This window comes from Pezoporus wallicus, unplaced genomic scaffold (assembly GCF_028554395.1).
Source record: "Pezoporus wallicus isolate ANWC-B61680 ecotype Strahan unplaced genomic scaffold, APGP_CSIRO_Pwel_v1 contig_6364, whole genome shotgun sequence".
Lineage (NCBI taxonomy): Eukaryota > Metazoa > Chordata > Aves > Psittaciformes > Psittacidae > Pezoporus > Pezoporus wallicus.
In genome coordinates this window covers 80658-97360 of record NW_026639198.1, presented here as the reverse complement: position 1 = coordinate 97360, position 16703 = coordinate 80658, and the positions used below count along the sequence as shown (strand labels likewise).

General features: G+C 53.0%; 1 protein-coding gene across 1 annotated transcript; it reads right to left on the bottom strand.

Moving 5' to 3' along the window:
- Positions 1–29: 29 nt before the first annotated feature.
- On the bottom strand, positions 30–14727 carry AARS1 (alanyl-tRNA synthetase 1). Its single transcript, XM_057413888.1, has 20 exons — positions 14549–14727; positions 13738–13926; positions 12368–12513; positions 11389–11580; positions 10804–10948; positions 9826–9971; positions 9157–9265; positions 8909–9059; positions 8420–8544; positions 7502–7646; positions 6691–6869; positions 6024–6137; positions 5049–5255; positions 4291–4475; positions 3752–3860; positions 3272–3385; positions 2873–2992; positions 2318–2404; positions 604–717; positions 30–259 (listed from the first exon to the last, which is right to left on the bottom strand). Exons 1-20 carry the CDS (start codon positions 14690–14692, stop codon positions 74–76), a joined length of 2907 nt encoding a protein of 968 aa, XP_057269871.1. The 5' UTR covers positions 14693–14727; the 3' UTR covers positions 30–73.
- Positions 14728–16703: the final 1976 nt, after the last annotated feature.

Here is a 16703-nt window from a genome sequence, read left to right as displayed (position 1 = left end):
AGGAAACGTGGGCAGCAGGGAGGAGGGGGAGGGCATGGGGTGCTGAGTGGGGCCCGGGGAGCCTCCTCCCTGCTCAGTTCTTCTGCTCGCCCAGCCGAAGCCTGGCAAAGTCCGTGGCGAGCTGTAGGGCCTCCCGCAGGCACCCCACGTTCTTTCCCGTGGCCTGCGCAGAGACGTCCTTGCCCCCGCCTTTGCCGTCCATCAGGCCCGACACCTCCTGCACCCACTGGCTGGCCTTCAAGCCTTTATTTGCAGTCTCCTGTGCAGGAAAAAAGAAAGAAAAATGAAGGGAGTTAAACCTTAACCCCGCCAGCAGTGAGAGAAGGGCAACCGTGAGCACGATGCCACAGGGAAAGGCTCTTCCACCTCCACAGCCCCCAAAAGCTTTGCCATGCCCACAACCACATTAGGCCTGGCTCCTCCCCTCCCCAGATCGCACCTCCCCGTCTTCTGCAGCCTGGCAACAAACCCAAAGCACACGGGTTGTGGCTCTTGCCAAACCCACAAGAGTTTTGGCTGTGTAGCGTTAGACAGTGACAGCCTGGAGGCTGTGCATCCTCCACTGAGTAACAGGGAAGGCAGAGACAAGTGTCTCAGCGTTACCTGGGGCACTTGACAGAGGCAGGTGATTCTGCCAGCTTCATTATCTACAGTGAAGAGCATGGTGGCAGTCTGGGGGGAGTAAGTCTTGAAGAGCTTCAGAGATTCATTCAGGGCCTGTAGAACAAAATCACAGAATCCCAGCCTGGTTTGTGCTGGCAGGGACCTCAAATCTCATCCAGTTCCACCCCCTTGCCACAGGCACGGACACCTTCCACTAGACCAGGTTGCTCCAAGCCCCTGTGTCCAACCTGGCCTTGAACACTGCCAGGGACCGGGTAGCCGAAGCTTCTCTGGGCACCCTGTGCCACGACCTAACCACCCTCACAGGGAAGAGCTTCTGCCCAAGAGCTCAACTCAGTCTCCCCTCTGGCAGATTAAAGCCATTCCCCTTGTCCTGTCCCTACAGGCCCTTGTCCCAAGCCCCTCTCCAGGTTTCTTGTATCCCCTTCAGGCACTGGAGCGGCTCTAAGGTCTTCCCTTAAGGAGCCGTCTCTTCTCCAGGCTGAACCAGCCCAGCTCTCTCAGCCTGGCTCCAGAACAGAGCTGCCCCAGCCCTCACAGCATCTCCGTGGCCTCCTCTGACTCACAATCCCTACAGCACACCTTCCCTGCACTCCCACCCTGGCTCCAGCCTCCATGGAGACCTCAGGGCTCTGGACTTGCATTTAACCAGCCAGCAGTGTCCTGCAGTATTCCTTTTCTCCAACACAAGAGACCCTCACATCCCTGCTGGGCAGAAGCTGGGGCAGGAGACACAGCCAGGGCTTGTGGCCCCTCACTACTGCAAGGAACTGTTTTCATTTTCCCATCTTCAGTTATCTGGGAGCTGGCGGAATTAATGCCAAGGCTGGAGGGAAAAACACTGTGTCCTGGAAAGTGGCTCCCAGAGGAGGGAGCAGCTGCTCTGCAGCAGGTCTGGAGGACTCAAATGCAGTGTGAAGAAGCTGCAAGGGTTGGTCAGCACAGCAGGCACACTGCAGAGCCCGGGGGGACCCATGCATCCCATTATCCATCCCAGGGAGATCTAGCGCAGACAGACACGATGCTGCACCGAGCTTCAGGGCCGGGCCCTCCAAAGGCAAAGCAGTGCTGCTCTAGCTGGGGCTCACAGCACCACCGTCGATGGGATACACCCTTCTGCCAGGGAGAATGATGCACTGAAACCATAGAGATGGGGATGGCTACAGAGAGCAAGGGCATGAAAACCAGAGTAGTCCAACCTCAGGGCACCATCAGCCTCTTCAGCAAGGAGGACAGAAGCAGCAATTTCAGCCCTCGCTGGAAAGAACTGGAGCTCTGCTGCAGCAGGCAATGCCCAGGAGGTGGGAGCACATGCTCAACCTAGGACACCACTCCCACAGCTGATGTGCAACAGCCACATCCAGCAGGGCATCTGTGGCTTCGCAGAGCTTCAGCTCAGAGTTCCTTAAGCCCTCCTGTTACGTGTTGTAAGGGCTGTTGGATAAGCAAGGGCACAGTGCCGTTTCTATTGGGGTCCCTGCCCACCATCAGGTATGGAAGCTCAGCCAGTGGCCAAGAGTCCCCCATGCCACAGCCCCCGTGTAACTTCCCTCTTGTCACTGCTCAGGGCTGGCAGGTAGCAAGAGCGCCAGCTCTGTAACACAGCACCACCCTTCCCCCAGGGAGCAGAGATCACCCAACTGCTCCTCAGGCATGAGGAAGGTCATTGAGGAGTGATCAGACCTTCCCTTACCTTTGCTGAGGCTCCATTTTCCATTTCCATGATGACCAGTGGCTGGTTAGGGTGACTCTCAATGACTTGCTTGGTCTTCTCCAGCACCTGAGGACAACAGTGGTCAGATGCTGCAGCACACACATGGTGTATGCACACAAGAACCACCTGGGTGAAGGTGTAACTTCCCTGAAAGTACAGAGACTCCCAAGGTGCCCAAACACACCACAGCCCAGCCTGGAGCAGCTTCATGCTGGGAGGCAGGGTGTGTGGCCTGCAAGGCAGCAGCAGTGCTGTTTCTGAGCCCTCCTCCAGGAAAATCCGATGGGATCCAGGAGAAACCCTGCCCCCAGGGGCACTGCTAAGGCAGAAACACCCCAGATACCAAGACTAACACTGCATTTCAACCCAGGAAACAGGCATGGAGGCAGCCATGCTCTGGAATAAGCTGGAAGGCTGAAATGCATGAGGGACATTCCCATAGCTTGGTTCCCTTCCACACCGGACACAAGTGGAGCTTCCAAAGCAGCCCTCTGCAGCCCTCCTGCACTGTCCTTTATTCCCTTCAGGGCTCACTCGTTTCTGAATGTCAGCTTTGCTTGCTCGGTCCAGGTCATCCATAACTTTCTTCAGTGCTTTAACAGCCTCCCTCAGTTCATCTTTCTGCCACTGTGGGATAACAGCAGTGGCCAGTGTCTGCAAAACAGGAGTCGTGGAGAGGGTTAAAGGTATTGGTGACCATGACAGGAGATGCTGCACCACACTCATGAACCTCAAGTGCCTCAAACAGCAGAGCCCACTAAGCTCCCCTCCTCTCCCAGCCTCAGGCATGAGGTGCTGACTGCAGCACCTGCAGGACACAGAATGGTGTGGACAGGAGCAGGAAGCTGAACTTGGGCCTCATTAATACCACCCAGTGCTGGTCATCCAGGTGCCATTCACTTTGGGGAAGCAGATCACAGATACCATCCTCACCTCACTGAGATCCACGATCTCCTTCTGCACATCCTTGTTGGGAGCTGTCTGGACCTTCACCTTGGCCTCCACGGCTGACAGCAGCTTCCTGAGGCTGTCGACTTTCCTGAGGGCCTAGCAGAATAGAATCTCAGTTAAAGTCAGGCAGGGAGATGCAGCATCCTGGCCTTTTGTCAACCTCATGAGAAGGGGCAAGGAATGATGCAGCCCTCAGATGGAGGTCAGTAACTCTTCAGGAAGCAGCAGAGTCAAAGCAGGCAGCTTGTGACCAGAACCAGGGTGTGACGCTGGCAAACAGGCCCCAGGATTATTCTTTGCCAGAAGGAATGCTAAGTTCCTCCATAAAGAGAAAGTCATCTCCCCCATGAACCCTTGCAATGAGTATCCCATCAGGGATACTGCACAAATTTTAACAAAAGGAACCCTGGCACATGGTTAATATGTGGGATTTTCCAGAGGATCTCTCCTGCTTCCTCTCACCTTCCGAGCTTCGCCTCCAGTGACTGCAACTATCCTCCGGATGCCTTTAGCAATTGCTTCTTCTGAAACAATCACAAAAGGCCCAGTGTGGCTGGAGTTCTGCAAGTGCCTTTGGAAAGAACCCAGAAAGACTCACAATAAGAGACACAAGTCCACCTCTCACCTCAGCAGCAACTGGCACAGAAGCAAGAAAACCACCGTGCCAGGGACAGGAAGCAAGCATGAGGACAGGAAGCAAGCATGGGGACAGGCAGAAACCCCAACCTAGCTGCTGAAAACAAGTAAGCAAGGCAAAGGCGGCAAAGGCTTTGTTTCTGTACTGTCAACGACTGCGTGTGGGCAGTGGAAGCGCACAGGCAGAGATTTTTCCTGCCTGCAAAGACTGATTTTAAATGTGGAATGCAAAGGCACATCATGATCACCACCACCTCCAGATCTGCCCTGGGTGTGGCCAGCAGACACTCACAGCACAGCTCAGGCTCCACAGGGGTGCCTTTCCAGCCACCTTGCCACTTTCCCTGGCCTCTCCAGATACTCACGTGCCCCCGCAGAACTCTACTGAAGTGATGGAGCCTGCAGGGCCAGAGGGGTCGGCCAGCAGCTCCTCCACCGGGATGCCAATTGAGACCACACGGACAGGGTCAGGGTAGGTCTCATCAAAAACTGCCCGCAGTCCTTGGATAGCTTTGGCTGCTGCAAGAGGGCAGTCCTGGGCATACACTGTCTGCAGAGGACAGGAAAGGGGTGCAGGTAAGAGCCAGTCTTGTCAGTTGTGACTGAGGGCCCAGGGAATCCCGACTTCCTCCAAAAGAGCTTCCTCCAAAAGTGCCTTACCTGAGCTGTTGTTTGTTGAGCTGCAGGAAACCCAAAGTCACTGGAGAGACACCTCACCTTCAAAGTTCCTGACAGCACTGCCTGCTCAGGCTCCCCATGTACATTCTAATGCTAAGCACAGGGTCCTCCAACATCTGCTCTGGCACCACACAAGCAACGCTCTCACCATTGAGGACACATCATGGGGTGGCCGCGTGTACACTAAATGAAGCCACCCTTGCAAAACTACTCTGCCAAACTTCCTGTAGCTAAATGCAACACTAGCACAGGCATGGAAATATTCTGACCCTACAGAGGGCTTGCTACTGATCCACATGGAGTTTTCCATCTCAGGTGACGCCAATCTGTGCACACGACTGCACTGGCAGCTCAGAAGACTTCTGCTGGGCTGACCTCCCAGTACCCCAGATCACCCAAAAGGTGGACTTTTCCTGAGCATATCAAACCTGGCAGCTGTACCCACCTTTGCCTCCTCAATCATCTGGTTGGCAATCCCTTCAACTTTCTTGATCTCCTGGGTGGACAAGGCTCCCTTGGCTGTGAAGTCAAACCGCAGCCTGTCTGGTGCAACCAGCGACCCTCTCTGGTCAGCCTCCCCCAGGACGGAGCGCAGGGCGAAGTTGAGGATGTGGGTGGCCGTGTGGTTGCTCATGACTGGCCTCCGCCTCGTCTGATGGAGGAAGCCACTATTAGATGGGATCCTGCACTGTGGAGCCAACATCACCTCTAGCAGCACAAGCGGAGGTCAATGTCCTGCTCCAAGAGAAACCTAAACTGGCTTGAGAGCAGAGGAACTTATCACACTTGCTGCTTTAGAGCCTCAGCTAAGGGAGCAGGATGTTCCCCACCAAATTTGCGCATGACTCTTTCTTAGCAGCCCCCTTGCTGGGCCTGTCTGGAGAGAGGCCAAGGACAGACTAGGTCACAGACACAGACCTCTGCTCCTCGGCAGGGAGAAGCACTGCAAGATGGAAGCCTTCCCTCTTGCTCCAAAGATGCTGCCTCTAGGGAGAGGGGAAATGCATTCTGCAGACTAGGCTCAACCCAGCATGCACACAGCAGGCTGAGACCATGGGAGCAGTGTCTGGAGTTGGGCAGGCAGCCCAGACTCCCCACTGTCATTCAAAACACAGCGGGTATCATACACATTCTACATCCCAGTCCTGATCCAAAATGTGTTGCTGCTGCTGCTCAGCAAAACCCAGCGAGTGTGGGTCTAAGCCATTTGGCTCCAAGGCATTATTTGCCTTGTGGTGGGAGAAACACAAGCAGGAGAGGTCTTGAGACAGCCAGACTGAAAGGCCACACGGCTTGCCTGTACCTTGTGCTGTAGGAAAAGGAGGCTGAAACACCAGCCCCCCAGAGCACCACCAACGAAAAGGGCAAAATCCAGGGAAAAAAGAAATGAGCCCATGTGTTACGCTATGTCTTAACTCACCTCATCAATAGACAGATGGACCTGATCTCCTACTTTCAAGTTTCCATACACAGTTCCTATGTGAAGCACATAGCCTCCTCGGACCTGCACGTTCTTTACTGTGAATTCTGTTTTCTGTACAGAGTGAAAGGCACCTTGTAAGCAGAGAGGGAGAGCAAAGAGGGATGCACAGTCCAGCCAGATGTCTGAGCTGCAACTGGACAGGTCTCAGCTGTGTCCAATAGAAAAAAGCTGAGTTCCACCCAGTCACAGCACACATGGCCACAAAGCAGAGAAGTGAATGAAGATAGGGCATGGTTATGGGGCACAGTTATGGGGCACGGTTATGGGACACAGGAGAGCTGAAAGAGCTCCCCACTTCAGCTTCCCATCACAGCTGGAAAGCACTGTCCTGCACAGCAATCCCAACACCACCACCACAGGACAGGTTCTGGCAACAGCCCGATGCTGCAGCACAGAGTGCAGCTCCCCAAGAAGCAAGGGGAACAAATTCCAGCACATCTGTGCCACACTGGATCCCTGGAAAGGAAACCTGTGCGATGCCTGACACCTGCCAGACAGGGCATTGCTGGAGCTTGCCTTGCCCGAGCTTGCCTTGCCCATTCTCCTCCTCTGCCCAGGCCCCAGGTCAGATCAAGTCTAGCTGAAGGCTCACAGGCCCACTCACATCCTCCCTGCCGTTGTCATCCTTGACCACGTAGCCCTCGTCATAGATCTGCCCGCCTTGCTCGGCGTAGAAGCAGGTCTTGTCCAGCACTATCCCACACTCCTGACCAGTGGATACCTCCTCCACAAACATCTTCTCCCTGCGGATGGCTTTCACTGTGGCCACAAGGCTCCCGAAATCTGTCACCAGGACAAAAGGCAGCATAAGTAAAGTAGAAAAACCTTGCAGACACTACACAGAAGCAGAATTTCATAGCAACACCTCCCACCTACTGCAGGAGCTCATGGCAGCTACCACATTTGCAGGAGAAAGAACTAGGGCAACGGTTAGCTGAATAAGAGGGAATTTCATTCAGTGCTCTCCAAGGCAGGGTCTGTCACCTCATTCCACACTTATCCACTAAAAGTCAGCAGCACACAAGCCGGGGCCTCCTGAATTTCCACCCAATGGAAGATTTAGCAGGAAAAGCCAGAGCAAGTAAGCCAAGGACCCTCTAGCGGACCCAGGAGAAACTGCAGTCTCTTGAACACTGGCAAACTAGCAGCCGAGAAACACAAACATCGGGGTGTGGAGACACAAAGCTGCAGGGAACAGGAATCACCTCAAGCTGGCAACAACAGATCTGCAGCCCTTGAACAGCCTGTCCTTCTCCTTCCCTGCTGGACTAGTAACAAGCAGGCTATTCACCTGCACATGCTTCCACTCCCACCTCCATATCCTGGGAAAAGTGAGCCCAGAGGGGGATGTTGTTGAGGTACATGCCAGCAAAGGTCTGGCAGCAGAGGATGATTCTGTGAAGGTTTTTTCATACCGTAGGTACCACTGGGATCTGAAGTATAGCTGTATTTTGGCGAGTCATCGGTCACCTCGAGCCCTTGGGCCCTTAGCTCTTCGATGGCATAGATGTCCAGCATGAGGAGGTCCTCCCCTGCAGCACCCTTGCCCTGGGATTTGAGCTGAAAACGACAAGCACCAAAGTGAGAAAAAATACCTCAGCACTGGCCCATGCACACCACATCTCACTTGTATTCCTGACAGCTCCTCATTTTTGCACTTCGTAGAATCCTAGACTGGTTTGGGTTGGAAGGGAGCTTAAAGCTCATCCAGTTGTAATCCCCTGCCATCGGCAGAGACACCTTCCACTAGATCAGGTTGCTCCAAGCCCTGTCCAACCTGGCCTTGAACACTGCCAGGGATGGGGCATGCACTTTGAGCTGTGTGCCAGCAGTTGGAGTGTTCCTGTCTTCTGGCTTCACAGCAGGCTATTCTAGTGCTACCAGCATGCAGACAAAGCAGGCCTGAGCCCAACAAGGGTAAGGCAAGTACCCAGCCAGCTGGCCAATGCCACTCCCTGCTGCTGCAGAAAACATATTAGGAGAGGCACCCAAGCTACCGGCCTGCCTACCCACATCTCCTCAGACAGGGAAGTCTCAAAATTACCAATCCAGAACAGACAGTGGGGAGGTGCTCCGAGCACTCTTGCTGTCTCTTGTCTGAATGCTGAGCTTGAGGCCCTGGGCCTCACAGTGAGTAAAATCAGCCTCAGTCACACAGAAAAGACATGTCCCACAACAACTGTGGTGCTGTGCCCTGGTCTTTCCTCCAGGGTGCTGGGACAGACAAGGTGTGAGCAGAGCTGGTAAGAAAGGAACAAACTCATTACTGCAGACTATAAAGGATATCCTCCCTGCCCACCCAGAGACCAGCTTCCCCTGGAGCTGCCATCTACCTGTGCGTTTTTCCGCTCTTCTTCAAAGCCCTCCATGTCCACAACAAGGCCCTTCTCCTCTGCAATCAGCCCAGTGAGATCCGCAGGAAAGCCATAGGTGTCATACAGCAGCCAGGCAGTATCACCTTCAGAGAAAAAGCAGAGCAGTCAGCACCCATGTTTCACAAGACACTGCTCCTTTCCCTGGCTATGCACCATGGTAGGACAGCAAAAACCTCTGGTGAACATCTAAAAGGCTCTTCTCTGACAGCACAAAGATCACACTGTCATGCTGTGTGTCTGGGCAGCTGAGAAACCTGAGCAAGTGAACACAGGCCAGAAGAGAGATGTGGGGGGCAGCTCTGAGAGATGGTCTTTTGACTCCAACTACACCCCCCTACACCTTCCACCATCTCTCAATTCCCAACCAAACTTTGTCAAACTTTGATCCTGAACTTTGTCACACATAATAAACGCTTTTTGTTGCACCCAGACATGACACAGCCTTACCAGGGATGATTTTACTGTCTCCCAGGCTCTGGATCTTCCTGTCCAGGATACGACGCCCTCTGCTGAGTGTTTTCAGGAACTGATCCTCTTCGTCATTGATAATATCCTTCACCGTATCTGGGTCTTTCTTCAGCTCAGGAAAGGCATCTCCCTGTAGGCGCAAGAGCATTAACCCTTCAGCATGGAGATCTGCACGTCTCGGCAGAGGAAGTCTTCAGGACATACAGTGGAGTGGGGGAAGGAGTTACCAGTGACTGCACCACCACATCAACCAGAGTAGCAAAGAAACCCTTGGGGGCATTGAGCTTCTCATGGGAGTAGCGCACAGCCCGTCTGAGAATCCGCCTCAGCACGTACCTAGGAGACAGCAGAGTCCCTCATGCACATGCTACACCTCTGAGTTGTTGCAGAAGATCCACCAGCATCCACCTATCAGCACCCCTTCCCAGGACCAAAAGCACAGGATTCCCTTACCACATTTTCTCTCAAGCAGCTGCACACAGCAGCAGCAAGCCAGAGGTGAGGTGCCAGGCTCCAGCTCCATCACCCAGATTGTGTGCTTAAGAGTCCGTCCTGTGAGTCCAGCAGCACCACAGCACAGCCCCCTGGCCCAAACTTCACTGGTTTTTTTTTGACAGCAGCACTGCACCGAGCAGGGTTTTGTGCCTGTCTGTCCAGTGATCCTTTCTGGGGCTGACAGAACAGGACTGGGAAGCACAAGAACCCTCAGACCTGTGTGTCTTGCCCTTTTGAGCAGACCTTACTACAGGGATTGAAGCACCAAATATACCAAGCCCACACTCTGCTATCCACTGCTTCAATGATGAATTCAAAGACATCCTGGAGATCCCAGTGCCCTTGGGGAAGCCATCCTGAACAGAATGGGAGCGGCAGCATCGCAGCAGCTCCCTTCTTACCCTCTGCCAGTGTTGTCAGGTCTGCCCCCATCAGAAAGGGCCAGTGTGATGGTCCGTGCATGGTCAGCCAGCACACGGTAGGCCATGTCTATTCCATCAGCATCTTCAGCACCAACTTGCCCCATATAGGGCCTGGCACCTGTGCCCTGTGCAGAGAGGAGAAGGTGGTGGGCAAAGGGCGCAATTCAGGATGGTGGGGACCAGCAACATGGCCAAACAACAGGGAAGTGCCTCACGAACCACCCACCATTCCACTGCCTGTGGCCACCCAGGAGGCATGCCTCCCTTGGAAAGTGAAGTGAAAGCTGAGAGACTCTGCATGGTGCCACAGCTTGCACTTCCAGGGTCTGCAACACCAGAGGGAAGCAAACCCAATTTATCTCAACATTTAGAGTCCAGGACACAAGAGAGAGGGAGAGGAACATGAGTACAGGGAAATCATCTGTTGTGCACACTGGCTTGAGGACCAGAGTCCTGGCATAACCTGCCTAGCCAAGGAACATGGCCCTCCAAGTCATGTTCTACAGCAAACTGTCATGGTCTATGGCAGAAACCTCCTCTCTAAAGGGATTTATTATAGATCAGCGTGTTCCAGGTGGGTAACTGGAGGACAAACTCTGATTCTGGGTTAGCAGCATCACATGCTCTTCCACATGGCACAAAGATGGCACTTGGCCATACAGGACTGCAGAGCATCTCCTTGGGAGAGGACCTAGGACTGCACACCAGGACTGTTCACAGAAACACTTGGGAAAGCTACATAGCTCATTGTCCTGTACTTTCCCCAGGAAGTATGTCCCATGTGCCAGCCTGCATTCCTATCCTCAGGAAAGTACAATCCCCTGGGGCTCCCAGCAGCCAGGGAAGCAGAGACCTGCAGATGTAATTGCCCTGCCCAACCACCCCATGCATCTCCTCAGTGATTGAGGGAATGGAGGCAGCTGGGTCAGGCCCAGACACAACCCCCCCAGTTCGTACCTTTTGGATGGCTTCAAAGTAAGGAAGGAAAAGGTCAGTGTCATAGTTGGACATCTTGTTTTGCAGCACAGAGACCAGCCTCTCCAGGCCCATCCCAGTATCAATACTCTTCTTAGGAAGAGGTTTCAGTGCCCCATCAGCTTCCCTGCCCAGCCACAGAAAGAAAGATGAGCTGTGATGGATGGAGGCTCTGCAGAGGAAACCCCATCGCCACGGATTCCCATGAGGAAATCCTCATCTCCAGGAGATTTTGTGCCATCAAGATTATGATGTGAGCCCATGCACAAGCCACACAAAGGACAACTTTGATAAAATACAGTTAACAAGACCCGCAGTGACAATCTAGACCCCAAGTGGGATGGCACTTATGCCCTACTGAACTCTTGGCAGATAACTAAGAAAATACTTCCAGTCTGTCCCCAAAGCCAGTGTGACCAGCTTCTTTTATACAGGACAGTCAGGGCACAGAGCATCACAAAGCGCACAGATCCTGGACAAAAGCGAATGGCAAGCAAACCAGGGGAAGGTAAAAGAATACAGAATCTGAGCTGAAGCAGCCTCGGGAGGGAAACAGGTCTGGCTCACCTATTGAACTGTATGAACACCAGGTTCCAGATCTCCAGGACATTGGGATCATCCTGATTGACCAGGTGTGAAGCGTCTCTATCTCCAATCCGGTCATAGTGGATCTCGCTGCAAGGGCCACAGGGCCCCGTGTCTCCCATTTCCCAAAAGTTATCCTTCATATTGCCAGGCAGAATCCTGCCCTCAGCCAGCCTGTAGCAAGAAATTCCTATTGAAAAAGAGACACTAACAGCAAGGCAAGAATTTCCCAAACTAAGAACTGTACCAGAAAAACCTCAGCTCACTAACTCCCTGGATGAGCTGATAAACTGTCAGGAGTCTTGAGAGAGGCTAATCCAAGAGGACTAATTTCTCATGACTCCTGCTGAGGAGGATCAAGTCAATACTGGCACCTGACACTTGTCCCAGCTGGAGGGAGAGCTCCTGGGTTGCTGAATGGAACAGCTACCTTAGGAAGAGAGTAAAGAAAAGAGTCAGACTCTTCAATTTTGAGCGTACAAGGCTGGGAGGGAGACTATGACTCAGATTCAGAAAAACAGGATCAGACACACTCTGAAGGAGCAGGGCCCCAAACAGAAGCTAAAGGGAATAGATGGCTAGCCGTCTAACATAGTTAATCCAGTGACTGGATGCTGGGGGGAGAGGAGGTGAATGGACTGCACAGCAGTCAGGCATGCCTGCTCTTGTAAAAACAGCATCTTCTCAAGCATTAGAGGAAGCACAGTGTGCTGTGATCTGACCCAGTGGGCACTTCTTATGCTCTTAAGCTTACAGAAGAGATTTTGAAATGAAAGCTCTCGGTATCTTCTAGCTAATACCAGTACTTCCCTTTTGTTTTGCAGCACCACCACCCTGCAAACATTTGTGATCCTTTGATTTTGTTAAAACTTCCTGTTACATGTGCTCTGCCACAGAATACACACCATCTTTCTTTGATTGACTATTGCTCAACAAGACACACACCTTCCTCAGGCCTTACCCCAAATCCAACCAGATCTGCTTGCACTCCAGGTCTGGCTGCAGTCCTGCCGCCTCATTTCCACCAAAGTAAGTAACATAGAGTCTTTCAACAGGGATGCCAAACTCCTTGGTGAGAAGGTCCAGTGCCAGTTTACAAGCAAGTTCCTGCAGAAGGAAAGATGAGGTCAGCAAGTGAATACAAGAAGAGTTTCTCTTCAACATGTAGAGTACTGGCTACTGTAGGTATCAGCAGCTGAACAGCCAAAAACTTTCAGACTTCTGATGTAAGAAGGAAGCAGATTAATATATGGAGCAAATAGGTCATGAGAAGCATCTCATGTGGCTTTCCAGAGGCAGATAAGTTAACTCTCAGCATGCTCACTGCCCCTTCAAAAGCCTTTTAATTCAGCTCTTATTCTGTGTTCTCAACACTATCTTTCTGAATTCGAACACTGTATTATCAAGGAGCTTGGGAAAGGACACCATTATTTTATGATCATTCCTGTCTGAAGGTCCATCATTGTCTCTCAGCACATGCAAGTCCCCACAGGACAGCCACTAAAACCTCTGCCTGAAGAGTCCAAACTGGCAGAGTTAATTATCCTGCGTTCAGCCATAACAGCTATCTTTCTTCTTCCCAGTAGCTGGTGCAGTGCTGCGTCTGGGCTTTAGTGTGAGAGCAATGCTGGTAACACACCCATGTTTTAGTTGTTACTCAGTAGCACTTACCCTGATCAAGGACTTTTCAGTCTCATGCTCTGCCAGTGAGGAGGGACACAGGAAGAGAGGAGGAAGCAGAGAGGACACCTGGCCCAGACTAGCCAAAGGGGCTAGCACATCCATACCACAGCACATCATGCCCAGTATGTAAACTGCAGGGAGTCAACCAGAAGGCCAGATCGCTGCTCATGTCAGGCTGGGTATTGGTTGGTGAGTGGTGAGCAATCGCCTTATGTGTCACTTGGGTTTCTTGGGTTTTTCCCTTTAAGTTTTATATTCTCTCCCCTTATAATTTCCCTTATCATTATTATTAGTAGTATTATATTATACTTTAGTTATTAAACTGATATTATCTAAACCAGTCGGGTTTAAAGTCTTTCTATTCTCCCCATCCCAATTGAGGGATGAGCGAGCAGCTACTGGTGCTGAAAATTATCGGCTGGGTTTAAACCACAATATTAATATAATCAGCTTTGTAAGCCCGAAGTAATTAATCTCAAAACATTCTGCAGGTTCAGGAGAACTTCCAAGTTCATTAATTCCAAAGGAGCCACATGTGCCTTAGGAACCGCTCTGGGCCAAGATATTCTCTTTCTTCTTGGCAACTGCTGAGTTCAGAGACGGGTAACTTCATGCAAGAGATTCAGAGTTGCACCTGGTCTATTTTACCTTGAAATAATCCCCAAAGGACCAGGACCCCAGCATCTCAAAGAAGGTGTGGTGGTAGACATCTTTCCCAACGTCATCCAGGTCGTTGTGCTTGCCGCCTGCTCGGATGCACTTCTGAGTGTTGGTGGCTCTGCTCAGTTTAGCAAGTGGGTGTGACGGGTCAATAGTGTTGAGGAAAATGGGTTTGAACTGAAAGGAAAGAAAAAAAGGGCAATCAAGATAACCACCAAGAGCCTGTTTTCAAATGCTGGAAGCAACAGCAAGGAGGTAAGTGTTATCTATGTCATGTTACCACTAGCCTGGATACACCCAAGGCAGCTTTCAGAAACAAGCCTGCTATTTCCTGCCTGTGAGGAGACTGCAGCACTGCCTAGAGCTTAGCATTCCTACATACACACATGTTCCTGGAGTACACCAAACCCCAGGATCTCCAACGGGAATGAAAGCAGACAGATTCCCAGCCAACAAAGACAAAAGAAAGTAATTTTTTTCAGCAGCCCAGCCTCAGCCACTCTTTAAAACTGCTGTCAGCCATTTGTGCCAGGACCAGCTGTAGTACAAACGGTCAAAGAAGGGAGACTGGCAGTGCTCCCATTATTGCACAGTCATCCCAGCAGACACAGGAACCTCTTCCAGCACTCTTGCCAGTTTTGCAAGAGCACAGTGGGCTTCATCAGACACACCAATCACCTCTGTGTGACCAGAAGGAAGATGGAGAAAACAATAAGTCTTCCACATAAAACAGCTTCACAGGTGTCAACTGATACAGGACACGTCCATAAGGACCACAGTACCAGAGTGGGAATCCTACCTGGTTCATACCAGCATTGGCAAAAAGCAGTGTGGGGTCATCCAGGGGGATTGTAGAAGATGAGTGCACATAGACGTGCTCATTTTTCTTGAAGAAGTCAATAAACTGTTGCCGGATCTGGCTTGCTGTTAGCATAGTCTCCATATTGAAACTGCAAGTTACAGCTGTCCAAAGCAAGCGGAAGGTAGCAAGGCCTTGGTGCAGTCTGAAGGAACAACAAATAAGGTTCTTACATGTTGTCAGTCAGCTCGAGAAGTAACATCAGGATCACTGCCTCCATCTCCTGAATGGGTCTCCTCACACTGGTTAAGTACTGTCACTGACTCCTCAGTTCAACCATCAGCCTGTCCCAAACAGTGCTGCCCGATTGCAAACTTCCTCCCCGACTTCTAGAGCTCTCTACATCAAGTTACTTGTCCTTTGAAAACATGTGGCTTTAAAATACCAATTTCACCTGGATACTGAACTCAGTAAAAGGTTGCGTTTGCTTTGCTGAAGACATGGCGGGGGATCGCCAAGTCCTAAAACCATTCAAGGTGATTAAATCACAGGATTATGGAAGGGCTGGGTTTGGAAATGATCACGTCATCCACCCCTCCTGCTCAAAGCAGGGTCACTCCAGAGGTGCCCGGGTGCTTTCCCGGGAGAGGAACCACACTGCCGCACACACATCAGACGGGTGACACCTCCTGTACAGCCTAGAGCGTACACGAAGCTGTACCCTGCCGATGGAACGCAATGCGATCGTCTGAAGGGCCAAGCTTCCCCCACCCTGCTCTAGTGCAGGGACAATTCCTCATTGTACCAAGGCCAGCGAGGCGTTGCATGAAGGAGGGAAGGCAGAACTCGAGCAGCGAAGGAATGAATCGGCGCAGCAGCGGCTGCCGGGAGCAGCAGGGCCTCCGAGCAGACTCCATCTGGTCTCAAGTGCCCTCGAGAGGCAGCGGGGGCCCGGCAGCCCTGCGAGAAGCCAACCACAGCCGGCAGACGCGCATCCCCCGGCGGCCCCGGCTGACCCCAGCACTGAGCACGGCGACACCACCGCTCCTTTCCCTCCCCCTCCCCCTCGCGTTGTCCGCCGTGGCCCCCTTGCCTGCCGCCCGCCCTGCCTGCCCGGCCTGCCTGCCGCTTGCGCTCCCCGTCCCTCCGCCCTCGCCTCGCCTCGCCTCGCCTCGCCTCCCCTCCCCTCAGGCCGTACCTCCTTACCTCCGCAGCTGTCGCTGCCGCTGCCGCAGCCCCTAGATGCGCTCCTCCGCAGCGGCCGCTCCGCCCCGCCCCTCTGAGCTCATCGCCGTGCGACAGCTCCCGATTGGCTGCGCGGCCACGGCTCCGGGTAAAGCCCCGCCCCCTCCCCTCTCTCGGCGCGGGGGTTGGGCTTCTCGCCGGCTGATGCAATGGGGGACGGGGCGCGGCGCCCGCGTGACGCGGCGGCGGCGGCGAAGGGGCGCTGGGAGCTGCCGTGTTGGGGGTGCGAGTCCTGCTGCGGTGTTGGTGTAGGGTCACGGAGCCGTGGAGTCTGCTAGGCTGGAAGAGACCTTCACGTCCAACCGTTCCCGGCACTGCCAGGGCCACCACTGAACCATGGCACTGAGGGCCTCATCTACATGGTTTGTGAACACTTCCAAGGATGGTGACTCCACCACTGCCCTGGGCAGCCTGTTCCAATGCCTGAGCGCCCTCTGGGGGAGAAATTGACCCTAATATCCAGCCTAAACCGCCCCTGGTGCAGCTTGGGGCCGTTTCCTCTTGTCCTATCCGTTAGTCCTTGGGAGCAGAGACCAGCCACCTCCTGGCTCCATCCTCCCGTCAGGCAGTTGTAGAGAGCGATACAGGCACCCTTGAGCCTTCTCCAGACTAATACACACACCATCACCCCACCTCCCTAGTTCCCTCAGCTGTTCCCCATCACACTTGTGCTCCAGGTCCTTCACTTCTGGTATCGGGACAGCAGTGGGCTGCAAAAGCAGCTAAGGAGGGGATGTGAAGGGCAGGGAGCTGGCTGGGGATGGTGGCTGCTGCAGGTAGTGACCAAAGCCCTGTCAGCTTCCCTGCTGTGGGATGTAATGGCTACAGTGCCTTTGCATGGGTCTGAGAGGACAAGGTCATGGCTAAGAGGTGCAGGGGGGTGGGTGTCACTCATTAGGAACATGCTCTA

Excerpts from the sequence above, each read along its gene's own strand:
- AARS1 (XM_057413888.1), bottom strand. The coding sequence starts at position 14,692 with ATGGAGACTATGCTAACAGCAAGCCAGATCCGGCAACAGTTTATTGAC. Across the intron at positions 12,514-13,737 it reads CCTTTGGGGATTATTTCAAG|GAACTTGCTTGTAAACTGGC; the intron begins GTAAAATAGACC and ends TTCCTTCTGCAG. Across the intron at positions 11,581-12,367 it reads CAGATCTGGTTGGATTTGGG|GCTGGCTGAGGGCAGGATTC; the intron begins GTAAGGCCTGAG and ends TTCTTGCTACAG.